The sequence below is a fragment of the Octodon degus genome, unplaced genomic scaffold (genome assembly GCF_000260255.1).
Source record: "Octodon degus isolate 3935 unplaced genomic scaffold, OctDeg1.0 scaffold00268, whole genome shotgun sequence".
Lineage (NCBI taxonomy): Eukaryota > Metazoa > Chordata > Mammalia > Rodentia > Octodontidae > Octodon > Octodon degus.
In genome coordinates, this window is record NW_004524844.1 from 1,957,532 (window position 1) to 1,968,481 (window position 10,950).

General features: G+C 56.7%; 3 protein-coding genes across 7 annotated transcripts in view; 2 read left to right on the forward strand and 1 right to left on the reverse strand.

Moving 5' to 3' along the window:
* Dbp (D-box binding PAR bZIP transcription factor) overlaps window positions 1-1,375 on the forward strand; it is a 6,343-nt gene extending 4,968 nt beyond the window's left edge. For both annotated transcript variants that reach the window (XM_012512750.2, XM_023706755.1), the window contains one exon: window positions 906-1,375. In XM_012512750.2, coding sequence (XP_012368204.1) covers window positions 906-1,121 — 216 coding nt within the window. In that variant the 3' untranslated portion in view covers window positions 1,122-1,375. The remainder of the gene's footprint in view (window positions 1-905) is intronic.
* Window positions 1,376-1,518: 143 nt separating this feature from the next.
* Sphk2 (sphingosine kinase 2) lies at window positions 1,519-9,197 on the reverse strand. Of its 4 annotated transcripts, none has more exons than XM_023706750.1 (7): window positions 9,111-9,197; window positions 8,155-8,283; window positions 4,727-5,198; window positions 3,916-4,065; window positions 3,712-3,806; window positions 3,505-3,620; window positions 1,519-3,172 (listed from the first exon to the last, which is right to left on the reverse strand). In XM_023706750.1, the coding sequence occupies exons 2-7, from the start codon at window positions 8,191-8,193 to the stop codon at window positions 2,077-2,079; spliced, it is 1,968 nt and encodes a 655-aa protein (XP_023562518.1). In that variant the 5' UTR covers window positions 8,194-8,283; window positions 9,111-9,197; the 3' UTR covers window positions 1,519-2,076. The 4 variants fall into 4 exon arrangements, with proteins under 4 accessions (XP_023562518.1, XP_004646585.1, XP_023562520.1 ...); XM_004646528.2 differs by lacking the exon at window positions 9,111-9,197 and adding an exon at window positions 8,793-9,093; XM_023706752.1 differs by lacking the exons at window positions 8,155-8,283; window positions 9,111-9,197 and adding an exon at window positions 5,909-6,005.
* Window positions 9,198-9,424: 227 nt separating this feature from the next.
* The window catches only part of Rpl18 (ribosomal protein L18), a gene marked incomplete at its 3' end in the record, with an annotated part of 2,988 nt that continues 1,462 nt past the window's right edge, over window positions 9,425-10,950 (forward strand). Inside the window, exons 1-3 of the mRNA XM_012512738.2 lie at window positions 9,425-9,522; window positions 10,474-10,560; window positions 10,843-10,950. Of these exons, the coding sequence (XP_012368192.2) occupies window positions 9,520-9,522; window positions 10,474-10,560; window positions 10,843-10,950 (198 nt within the window). The remainder of the gene's footprint in view (window positions 9,523-10,473; window positions 10,561-10,842) is intronic.

Consider the following 10,950-nt stretch of genomic DNA (forward strand, 5'->3'; position numbering starts at 1 on the left):
TGTGTGTGTGTGTGTGTGTGTGTGTGACCAGCTTAGCCCACCAGGGGGCGGGGCGGGCTGGCATGTGGTGCTGGGGGATTGAATCGAGGTCCCTGTGCTCTTGTGGTCCCTGTCTGATCTTTGCTAAGCTTGTTCTAAGTAAGTGCTTTAGACCACTGAGCCATCTTGCCAGCCCAGCTGGGTGATTCTTGTTACCAAGAAGTGGTCTTTCATTAACAAGAAATACCAGGATTGGGGACCCTAGGTATAACTCTGGGGAGATGTCAGGATGAGTCCCTTTGCTAAGAATTATGTCAGAGCCTGTTGAGCCTATTGGGCAAAAGGCAGCTACCTGGTCTTACTCCAGCTGCCAGCAGGTTAGAGACTACCCAGGTTCACTGGGACCACTTAGATCTCACTTTTGTTTGCTGAGGAGGGATGAGGTTGCCTTGGCAACCAGGTCAGCAGAAGCCCAGCTCTGGAAGGATTTTTATGAGATACCAAATGCCATCACTAGGGAGCCTAAGTTTTCCTTAGCAACCAGGATCTGTTGTAGGTTTCTTTTTGGGGGGTAGGGGATTACCGGGAATCAAACTTAGGACCTGGCACTTGCCTCGCAGGCGCTGCGCCACTGGCCTATAATCCTGGCCCAAGCACCTAGGACCTGGAAAGGTGTATAGGGCCGTGCTCTTCACAGGGATGAGTTTTCAGACCTGAGGCTCTGTTGCTAGGGAACAAGTTTCCTTAGCAAAGGACTAACTGTAGGGTCCTTTGTTTAGAGGGAAGTGGCTTGGAGGTGGGGATCTCTTTCATGCCTTAGCTTTTGTTGGGGAGGGGATGGGGGAGTGGAGGTGGGGAGTGGCTTAGAAGCTGCACCTCCGTTCTCTCACTGAACCTCGGTGGCCCTCCCGCCTCTCCGCCCCCAGGACGAGAAGTATTGGAGCCGGAGGTACAAGAACAACGAGGCAGCCAAGCGGTCTCGCGATGCTCGGCGGCTCAAAGAGAACCAGATAACGGTGCGGGCAGCCTTCCTGGAGAAGGAGAACGCCCTGCTGCGGCAGGAGGTGGTAGCGGTGCGGCAGGAGCTGTCGCATTACCGGGCCGTGCTGTCTCGCTACCAGGCCCAGCACGGGGCCCTGTGAGAGCTTTCCTGCACTTCTCTCCCCCTCAGACTTGCGCCCTGTCGCCTCTTCCCTCCCCGCCTTGTGGCCCACAGGTTGGCCATCTGGTTGCCCCAGGGACGTGATAATGCAGATAAATACATTTATATTTTTAAGAAAAAGCGAGCCTCCCCCCTCCCTTGCGGGGGCGGGGAGGGTCCCATGTGTGCTCCGGACACGTCGGGGACCCCATCCTCCCACCGCCTACATTAACACAATCCTAAATAAATCTTGAGAACCCCAGAGCCAGCTGTTGTGGGGGGCAAGGCAGCTACTGGCCCTGGTGGGAGACCAGCAGGTCACACTGGCTGCAGCCGGCAAGCACCCAGAGCTGCAGGGAGGTGTAGTCACAGGCTGTGGATGGAGGAAGGGGCAAAGGTTAGGAACGAAGCAACTGCCTTTATTGCATAGACCTTTTCAATTGCTTTTTAGATGGGGACGGAGGACGCACAGGACACAGACTTGAATTTTCCCACCCCCACCCGTGGGGGGGAGGGTATTAGTGCAAATCCGAGCGACAGCCCCCAGGGACCCGCCCCTCTCAGGCTGATTGGCCAGTTAGGTGGAGGCACCAGAATGGATAGGGCGAGACCCAGTCCTGCCTGGCCAATTAGCTAAGGCTTCTCCCAACTCGTACATTCCAGGTCCGGTCATTGGGCAGATGTGAGGCAGGCTCCACCCTCAGCTTCTCTGACCTGTTGTGAGCTGGAGACAAAGTGGGGACCGACTTTGGGTCCCACCGGCGAGAGCAGCCCAAGCTCGCCCTTCACCGGTCAGGCACTACCCAGGGGACGAGCCTGGAGCTTGGGCCAGCCCCTGGCATCACTTCCAGTTCCCTGGTGACGGGCCGAACCTTTGCACACGTGGGGCACTGCCCCAACTCTAGCAGCCAGGCCACACCGTGTAGCCCGGTCCTGTCCCTGGCGCATCCCCAGGTTCAAGGTCCCTGCCCGGCACAGCCAGGAGGACCCGTGAGCAGCGTACCGAGACCTGGGTGTATCTGCGCCTGCACTGGCCCGTACTCCACTAGCTCCCCGTCCACTGTGAGCAAGCCGCGGGGAGTGAGTGGCTCCAGGCGGAAGGCACGGGCCGGGGCATAGCCGACCTGCGGGCAGCCCAGGTTAAAGTGGTTCCCACGCTCCATAGCCAGGAATAAACGCAGCAGCATGGCCCGCGAGACCCCACCCCGCACCCACATCAGGTGCACCACGCCGTCGTCAAAGCGTGCGTGGGGAATTGTCAACAGATCGGCACCCAGATGGCTGGGTAAGATGGCCAACACCAGCACGAAATCCTCCTCCAGTGTCACCCAGCCTGGGGGCAGTGGGCTGTCCAATGGGGGCAGCAGGTGGTCCTGTGGACCCCCAGTAGAGGCCGCTGGTGCAGCAGGTGTGCTGGGTGGGAGCCCAGAGGCTGTCGGCATTTCTGGACGCCCTTCTGTGATGGGAGAGAGTGGAGCTGCCTTGGGGGAGCCAGAGGGTGAGGGCAGGAGTGGGTCTGGGGACAGTGGCGCTTCCCCAGCGCCACCCCAGTCCGTGGCCAGCTCTGGGACCCCACCATTGATGGACAGCACAGGCAGGGACTCAGGTGAGCCAGGGGAGGCCAGGGCAGGCTGGGGTAGGGGTAGGGGTAGAGGCAAGTCAGACACTGAGCGGTGCAAAGGGGAGTGTGCCGTAGGTGGGACTGGGGCTGGAGCCAGGGTCAGCTCTGACTTGGCCCGGGGCAGACCATGGGCAGGGCCAGGTGAGGCTGACTCCACAGTGGTAGGGAGGTAAGAGAGGCGTCCTCGGTAGGTCCGCAATGTGGCGAGGCTCAGCACTGTACCCAGGGTGAAGCGGGCTCTGCCCAGGGCTCGGAAGCGCTCACTCTGGATGTCCACATCTGACACAAAGCCCCAGGCCACAGACAGGAAGGAGAAACAGCGGGAGCCTGAGGCCAGTGTCACAGAGAGCAGGTCCAGAGGGTGGCTGCCACCCCGGCAGAGCAGCAGGGAGCAGTTGAGCAGCAGGTCCAGGCCCAGGGATGGTGCAAACCTTCATGGCCCAGGATGGTCAGGTGGGAAAGAATAAATAGGGCTGGGTGAGACTTGAGGCACAGGGCAGAGACAAAGATGGGAAAGCAACTCACACCAAGGCCAGCGATGCTGTGTCCTGGAGCCCAGTGCAGCCGCTGCAGGCGGGTCTGTGTGCCAGGCAGTTCCAGCTGCCTGGGCAGAGCTGGGAATGAGATGGGCCACAGCACCCAGAGCCGGGAGTGCGGCATCCCACAGCCAGGTGGTTCATGGGCCAACAGTGGGGCTGGCCCTGCCCCAGGACTCATCCCCGCTCCTGTACCCCTGTCCTCCCAGCAGGGGTGTCCAACCTACCCCCCATGCTTGTTCACAGCTCCAGCCAGCGCGTTGCCGGAGCCGCAGGGGAGGATCCCCAGGGGCATCTTCACCGCCTGCTCCCAGTCCGGGCGATCTAAGAGCCCATTCAGCACCTGGTGGGCAGGAAGCCAGCTGCTCAGGCCCCAGCTCCCACCTTTTTGGTCCCCCAGGATTCAGGGTTAAGGGCAGCAGCTCTTGTTCTACCTCATATAACAGCCCGTCTCCTGAGAGGGTGACGATGCCGTCCCACTCACTCAGGCTCAGCCCCTGGACCAGCTCCCGGGCGTGATTTTGTCTTTCTAAAGAGGCAAAGCAGCAGGTTAGGCAGCTGTCTCCTTCCCTGCCACACCCTTCTCCCTGGACCCAGGAGTCCTAGTCACACCCCACTTTTGGTGCCCCTACCCGTACCTGTCTGAATTAGGTTGAAGGATAGCCCAGCTTCAGAAATCATGGGTAGCACGTGGTTCTCACACCACTGCCAGGCCTGGCCCCGTCCCCCAAAGGGATTGACCAAGAGTAGCAACCGGGGTGGCCGTGGCAGGAGCTCAGGGGTGATCTCTGCAGAGAAAGGGCAGCATCTGCAGAGGCTGGAGACCCAGGCCCCTCAGCCTGGAAACAGTCCCTTCAAACAGCCCCCATGGAACTGGGGAGGGATGGGACAAAGACAGGGCTGGGTGTGAAACCAAGTGCCCTTTGGACCCGTATTCCTGAGAAAGACAAAGGCGCTGTGACCTGGAACACCCACTACTCAGGATCAAATTCCTTCTCTGTCATGGCCCCTTCTGGGCCCCAAGCAGCCCGCAGGACCCCAGCGGCCTAAAGCTCACCAGATGGGCATTCCTGAAGGAAGCCCGGGGGGGGGGGGGGGGGGGGGGGGGGTGCTGTGGAGGTCCAGCCCAAATGCCTTCCATCTCCAAAATTCCCAGGTGCCCCAGATATCTGTGTTGGCACCTGTCACCAGGGTGGTGACTGTTCCTGTCTCCGTCTGCTGCTGTCAGTGCCAGTGAGCCTCTGACTCACTGTCTGTGGTCAAGACCGGGAAGGGGGTGGGGACAGACACAGCATCTAGCTGGGGAACGGCTGACAATTCCTTTCTCTCTGCCTGTTTTTGTTCTTTTTTGTAGCCAGCCTGTGTCCTGCTCTCTCAATACAGACCCACAGAGAGATGCCCACAGAGGGAAGCCTGTCTCCAGCACAGAGCAGCTGCCCAGGGCCTCACCCTCTTCCCCAGGCAGTGGCAATCCTCGCAGTAGACTCATGAGGGCAGCGACCCAGCGCTGGGCCTCTGCACGGTTCTCCTCATAGGTTGCAGCCCCATCAGCCTGAAAGGTGCGGGCAGCTCGGCGCCGGCCCCCCCGCCGGCCCCGCAGGTAGGTATAGATGCATAAGTAGGCCGCCGAGTCAGAGGGACTGTGGCTTCGAAGGGTGCAGCAGCCTGAGATCACAGACAGAGGGACAAGGCCGTCCCGGGGCCGGGCTTCAGGCTTTGGGAGCAGCCGCTGTATGTGCAGGGCCTGAGATGTGAGGGTGAGGGCAAATCGTGAGCCTCGGGCCGGGTAGGAGCCAAACTCGCCATGCAGAAGTGGGGTGCTGGCAGCCAGTGGTGCTGGTGAGGGGGCCATGGCCTCAGCCCTGTCCAAGGCTCTCCTAGGCCTGCGGCCCCAACTCCTGGTGACCTGCTGCTCCAGTGTCTGTGGAGAGGGAGGAGGGAAGGGTCAGAGTTCAGGACACCTAGGGGAGACTGGGAGGCGGAAGGAGAGGCAGGGACTGTGGCAGGTGGAAGGGGACGACCAGACACACAGGCTCAGGCAGCTGTGGATACTGGAGGACACAGGTGGTTGTGCAGGAAAGCCAGAAAGGCCTGGACACGCAGCCATTCGTTTATCTTCCATACAGCCATTCAGGATCCTCTGTGTCAGTCGTGGTGCATAGAGCAACACTGCAGAGAACTGACAAAAATCCTGGCCTGCACAGGGCTTACATCCTAATCCAAAGACAGGGAGACAAGGCGAGACAGTAAAACACCACATGTGCTGGGTGATGGATAAGGCCTTAGGAAAATAAAAAGCACAGGAGGGAATCAGAGGGTGGAGGCAAAACCAGAAATAGGCTGAGCTGGGGAAAGCAACCCCCACGTGCACACTGAGTCATCGCATGTGGAGAGAATAGTATTGCTGAGACACAGGCACAGAAAGAGGACAGACAAACACGGGGAGACGAAGAGCTTCAATGGGATGAAACCGGATGGATGAAAGACAGGAAGAGTTTGTCACCCCAAAAAGAAAGGCAGCCCACACTTAGGACAGAAAGGATGTGACAGCTGAAACCAAGGGACCCGAGGAGAGCCGCATGCAAGTGCTGAAAAGGGGTGGGGGCTGAGAACTTGCCTGTGAGCACTGACCTGGGGGTCTGCTGCCTGCTCTCCAGGAAAAGCTGGGGCCAGGACTGGCGTCCCTCCCCCGCAGGCCCTTCTGCCAGCTGCTGCCTGCCCACCACCTCCTCCTCCTCCTCCTCCTCCTCCTCCTTCTCCTCCTCCTCCTGCTCACCTTTGTCCTCTCCCTGGCCCACCCAGCTTCCTGCTTCTCACCTTTCCCTGCCCACATTAGAGGCAGACACGCCCCCCCATCTGCCGTCCAACACTCACTCCGCCCTGGGCGGCTCCCGGAGGCCCAGGGTGTCTGCCCCACCTCCACACCAGCAAAGAACCTCAAATCAGGCTCAGGCACAAAGCCCAACACAGCCTCCACGCCTGAGCCTTGGGCCTGGCCCTCCACCCACAAACTGCCACACCATAGCTTGAGTCTCTGTCTCTGGGCCTCTGTCTTCTACCCCACTTCTGGGCCTGGGCTTCCATTCATGGATGCCTCAGTCGTGGTCCTGGTTTTTCACTCCCATCTCCCACCCAGCACCCCAGTTCCAGCACACACACTCTCTGTCGGGCCCCTGCCCTGACGCTCGCGCCCCCCTCACTCGCCGGGTCTTCCTCCGGGCGGCCCCCTCAAGTCTGCAGACCACCCCCAATCAGACCTAGGGGTGGGGGGAGGGTGTGCATCCGCTTAGCCAATGGCTGTGTCGCTGGCCTGTACCGCACCAATGAGGACGTGCAAAGGCGGGGCCGGACGACTCGCGAGTTTAGCGCTCGGTCCCACTACGCTACGCTAGCGGTCGGGGAGAGAAAGAACTGGGCGGTGCACTGCGCTTCTAGAGACCAGCCGCCATCGTAAGTGAGGGCACAGACACAGCCGAAGAGGCGTCACACCTTTGCAGATAACCTTGGTGCCTCCTTCTTTGTTGAGGGCAAGTGGGCCCTGCCCCTCAGCTGAGTTTATAAAAGAAAAGGGGCGTGGAATAGGAGGTCTTCAGCTGCAGAGACAGGGAATAGGAGGTCCTTAGCTGCAGGGGCCGAACCCTAATGCAGCAATCGGAGGCCCAGAAATAAGGGTTAGTAATAAACCTAGACAAAAAGCAAGGCAAAGACCTAAAGAAACAGAGTCAAGGATAGGTAATAAGTGAGTTAGGACAGGATAACGAGGTAGTGGTGTGGTGTGGATCATTCAGATAGTTACAAGACTCAGGCACAGAGAAAAGCAGAGATACAAACAGACAAAAACAGAGAAAATGCAAGATAAGGGCACAAGGAATTCCAGAAAATGACAGAGACAGACCGAGATAGGCACTTCTGGAATGAACACTCTGGACAGGTTCATTAATTCACTATTTACTCTGGATTCCAACCACAGTGAGGCAGCAAGAGATAAACATCTGACCAGGAAATGACTAATCACAGAGCAGAGCAGACACAAAGGGAGAACCCTCTGGGTCAAGGGTGAGGAAGGGAAAGAAAGTTTTAAGTCCAGAAACTGAGGAATTGAAAGTGAGAGATGAAAGGGGAAGCTGTTGATACAAGAGACACAGAGGCAAAGAAAGACCCGGCATCGGACAGAACTGCAGAAAGACATGCAGAATGAGACAGGGACAAGCTGGACAACGGAGCCAGGTGTGGTGGCACACCCCTGTGATCTCAGCTCCTGCGCTCGGGGCTAAAGCAGGCGGATCACAAGTTAAAGGCCAGCCTGGCCAGCTTAAAAAGATCATCTCAAAAAAACTCAAAAACACAGCTGGGGGTGTAGTCGGTGGTAGAAGGCACCTGGGTTAGAGTCCTAGTACCACACGAGTATGAGCCGCGTGTGCGCACACACACACACACACACAAAATGAGACGATTCACTTATTGCCAAACAAATATATTTTTGCATGTATCCCACAGTAGCAGCTCTTGAAGACAGAGTAAGTGATACAATCCAAAGAAGACTGAGGCAAAGGAACAGAGCAACTGAGCTGAGCCCTGAAACACAGAAAGTCCCAACCAAAAAAGCTCAGATTTCTCTGAGTCATCAAGTGACAGAAAAGGGAACATGGAAGGGAAGCAGATGGAACAAGAAAAGGAGAAGGGGACCTCTACCTTACAGGAATTTGCTGTGTGACTCTAGGGAGCCCCTGCGTTCTTAGCCACACCTGCCCTGTCTGGAAGACCGAAAGAAAGGTATTCATTCAAGACTGAAGAGAAGGTCGAAGACTAGTGGTGGGAGGGCGTCAGCTGAGGTGGCCCCACAGAACAGCAATCTTGGCTTTCAGATGGGCCTTTACCTGGTTCTGCCGCTCCTCTGATTCAAGGTGTTGATTCATCTGTGGCCCTCTGTTCTGTTACATCAACACACCTTGGCCCTAGGCCTAAGGCCATAGGATGGTGGTCTAGAATGTACAAGGAGTCACGCTCTATGGAGAGAGGAAGGAGATGGTTTGGTGACTGCCTCAACTAGTCTGTCTGGTTTTGTCAAAAAGGTGCTACTAACAAGGCAATTGCTGTTGCACACTTCTGCACCCCCCCAAAAAAAAGCATGGACCAAAATGAACTTTATTAACCTACATAATTCTGGAAAACATCCCATGTGTCAGATCTGCTATCATTCCTTTTTTTCTAAATATGGAAAGGTACAGCACAGAGAATGACTCGCCCAAGGTCACACCATTAATAATAGCAGAGCCAGGATTTGAATTTGGGTACAGTCTGGGCACATTCCATCTCACCAATTTTCTATGTTTTCACCTCCCTCTGGGCCCCATCCCCTAATCCTTCCCTCTCACCCTAAAGTCTCCATCCCTGCTCCCAGAGTCTCCAATCTTCCTCCTCTCTGAATTTCTAGCCCTGGCTCTCTCTTCCAGGAGCCCCTCCATCCCGCCCCTCAAGCCAGGCCCTCAGGACGCGATCCCTGGGACCCCAGTACCTTGTGCCTCCCTCACATCGAAACCGCTGGGCCAGCTGAACCTTTCTGGTGGAGAAAAAAGCAGCCCTTCCTTAGCGGGAGAGGCTGAGCAGGTGGTCAGGAAAGGACCACCTAGGGGAAGGTGGCAGCTCAATCAAAAAGGCAGATATATAGGGTGCTCTAGATTAAGTTGCAGCAAGGTGATCTTGGGTTGGATATCTAGCAGAACTTCTACGCTTTGGCTGCGCCTAGGAGTTCAGCGCAAAAGAAGGCACCCGTGAATCTAAACAAACGCGAGCGGCTTGGAGAGGACTAGACCCGCCAGCCCCGCCTCCTCACCACCACTACCCGGCCCACCAGGTCCTCCACAGACACCGAGAGGCCCCCGGTATCAGGCCAGAGCGCCGCAGCACGCGACCTCTTCCTAAGCTCCACGCGCCTCTCTTGCTCCCAGTTTCCTCTTTTTCCCCGGAAGAATATAGAGAGCAGCGCCTGGGTAAGGCTAGAAGGGCTCTCCGACGTGCTAGCCCTTCCTTCCTGTGCTTGGTGCTCTTTGATTATTCCTCCGCCCTATTTTGTTGTTACCCATCTAGCCAGTCATTCAATTCACCATAGAGAAGACTGGCTCGTGGTAGAGCGTCTTGTCGGGCTCGTAAGACGTCATCAGGGCGCCGCGCGCTGGAGGCTTTCCCCGCCCATCGCAGCCGTGCTCTTTCTTTCCGGATTTGACTGAAGAGGAGTTGCCATCATGGTGAGCGAGCCTTGGGGTATTCAGTGCTTCATCATCCAATGCCATCCTCGGGGGTTTAGGGCTGGGGGCGTGCCAGAGGGATGCAGGGGTTTCGCCAGTGTCCGAAGGAAGCGATTTCCGAGGCAGGGATGCTACTCTGAGGCCTAGAGGCCGGGTATGGATCGCAGTCATGTAGTCCTGTAGTTTGCGTTCAGCACACGACCAAGTTGAGGTATTGGGAGGAAAAGTGAGGAGATCAGGGCCACAAGCTAAGAAGCGGCTGGAGGTGGGAACCTACCCTTTGTGGTTGGAAGTGTAGACACTTTTAACCACTTTGCAGCTTTTACCTGGACGTGTCACTCAGTCTAGAAAACGCAAGAGGAGAGTGGCGTTGGACCCATGCGGGCCTCCGTTGCAGTTGAAGCCCCTGAGCGATACAGCTTTCCGGCCCTCGGCCCCCGTTCCTTTACCTTTTCCCTGGGAGCATAGAGGACCCATCTCACGGATTGGTGGGTTGGCAAGAAATAATTCAGAGATGGTTCTCATCAGAAAGTCCTAGGTGTTGAATAAATGAGATCTGTTACTTCACAGTTAGGGTTAATAGTAGAAAAACATGGTTACTCAAAAGAGTAGTACTGTTACTGCGTGTCTATTGTTGCTGTATTTCTGGTTATCCTTTTGGTAGGAGTGGCAGTTTGAGGAACGTAGTGAGGCCTGTGTTCTTGGAAAGGTACAACTTGCTGAGCCTTTCTCAGGTCCATATGGCTGCTGTGCTAAGATGCTGCAGATGCTGATGCGTTTGCAGGTTGCTTTAGTTTCCTCTTAAGAGGGCTCAGTGGTGGACCGGCGGGGGGCCCTGAGCACTGTTGCCAGGGGCTCCGCTCCATCTGGGAGATGGGTACAATGGGAGCATTTGTGCGGTAGTCACCCAGATTCAGGGTTGGAGCCATGGTTTTCTCTTCATCCATACAGGGAGTTGACATCCGTCACAACAAGGACCGAAAGGTCCGGCGCAAGGAGCCCAAGAGCCAGGACATCTACCTGAGGCTGTTGGTTAAGGTGAGGTTGGGGCCTGGGGTCTTGGGGCAGGACCACCCACGTCTTCTGTTGTTGGTACCAGGATCCCTGAGCTTTAGTGCTTTTAGCTGCTGGGCTGTAGCACACTTGGAGTGGGGAAGAGATTTTCCGGGTCTCCAGTCAGGAAGGACCTGCTGTTCCCCAGGTTCCATGGAGTGGGAGAAGCCACCAAACTGTTGGTTTTAAAAAAGCAGAAAAGAAAATGAATAAATTATTGGTTTACCTTGTCCTTTGTCCTCAGGCTTACTTTTTCCTTTCCCTCAGCTGTACAGGTTTCTGGCCCGGCGGACAAATTCCACCTTCAACCAGGTTGTGCTGAAGAGGTTGTTCATGAGTCGCACCAACCGGCCACCTCTGTCCCTTTCCCGGATG

Bases quoted from the DNA above. Each gene is read 5' to 3' on its own strand.
- Sphk2 (XM_023706750.1), bottom strand. From the start codon at position 8,193: ATGAATCAACACCTTGAATCAGAGGAGCGGCAGAACCAG. The intron at 5,199-8,154 runs GTAAAGGCCCAT...CCCTCTCCACAG, and splicing joins CAGAGGAGCGGCAGAACCAG to ACACTGGAGCAGCAGGTCAC. The intron at 3,173-3,504 runs GTAGGTTGGACA...TGGGCCATGAAG, and splicing joins GCTGTGAACAAGCATGGGGG to GTTTGCACCATCCCTGGGCC.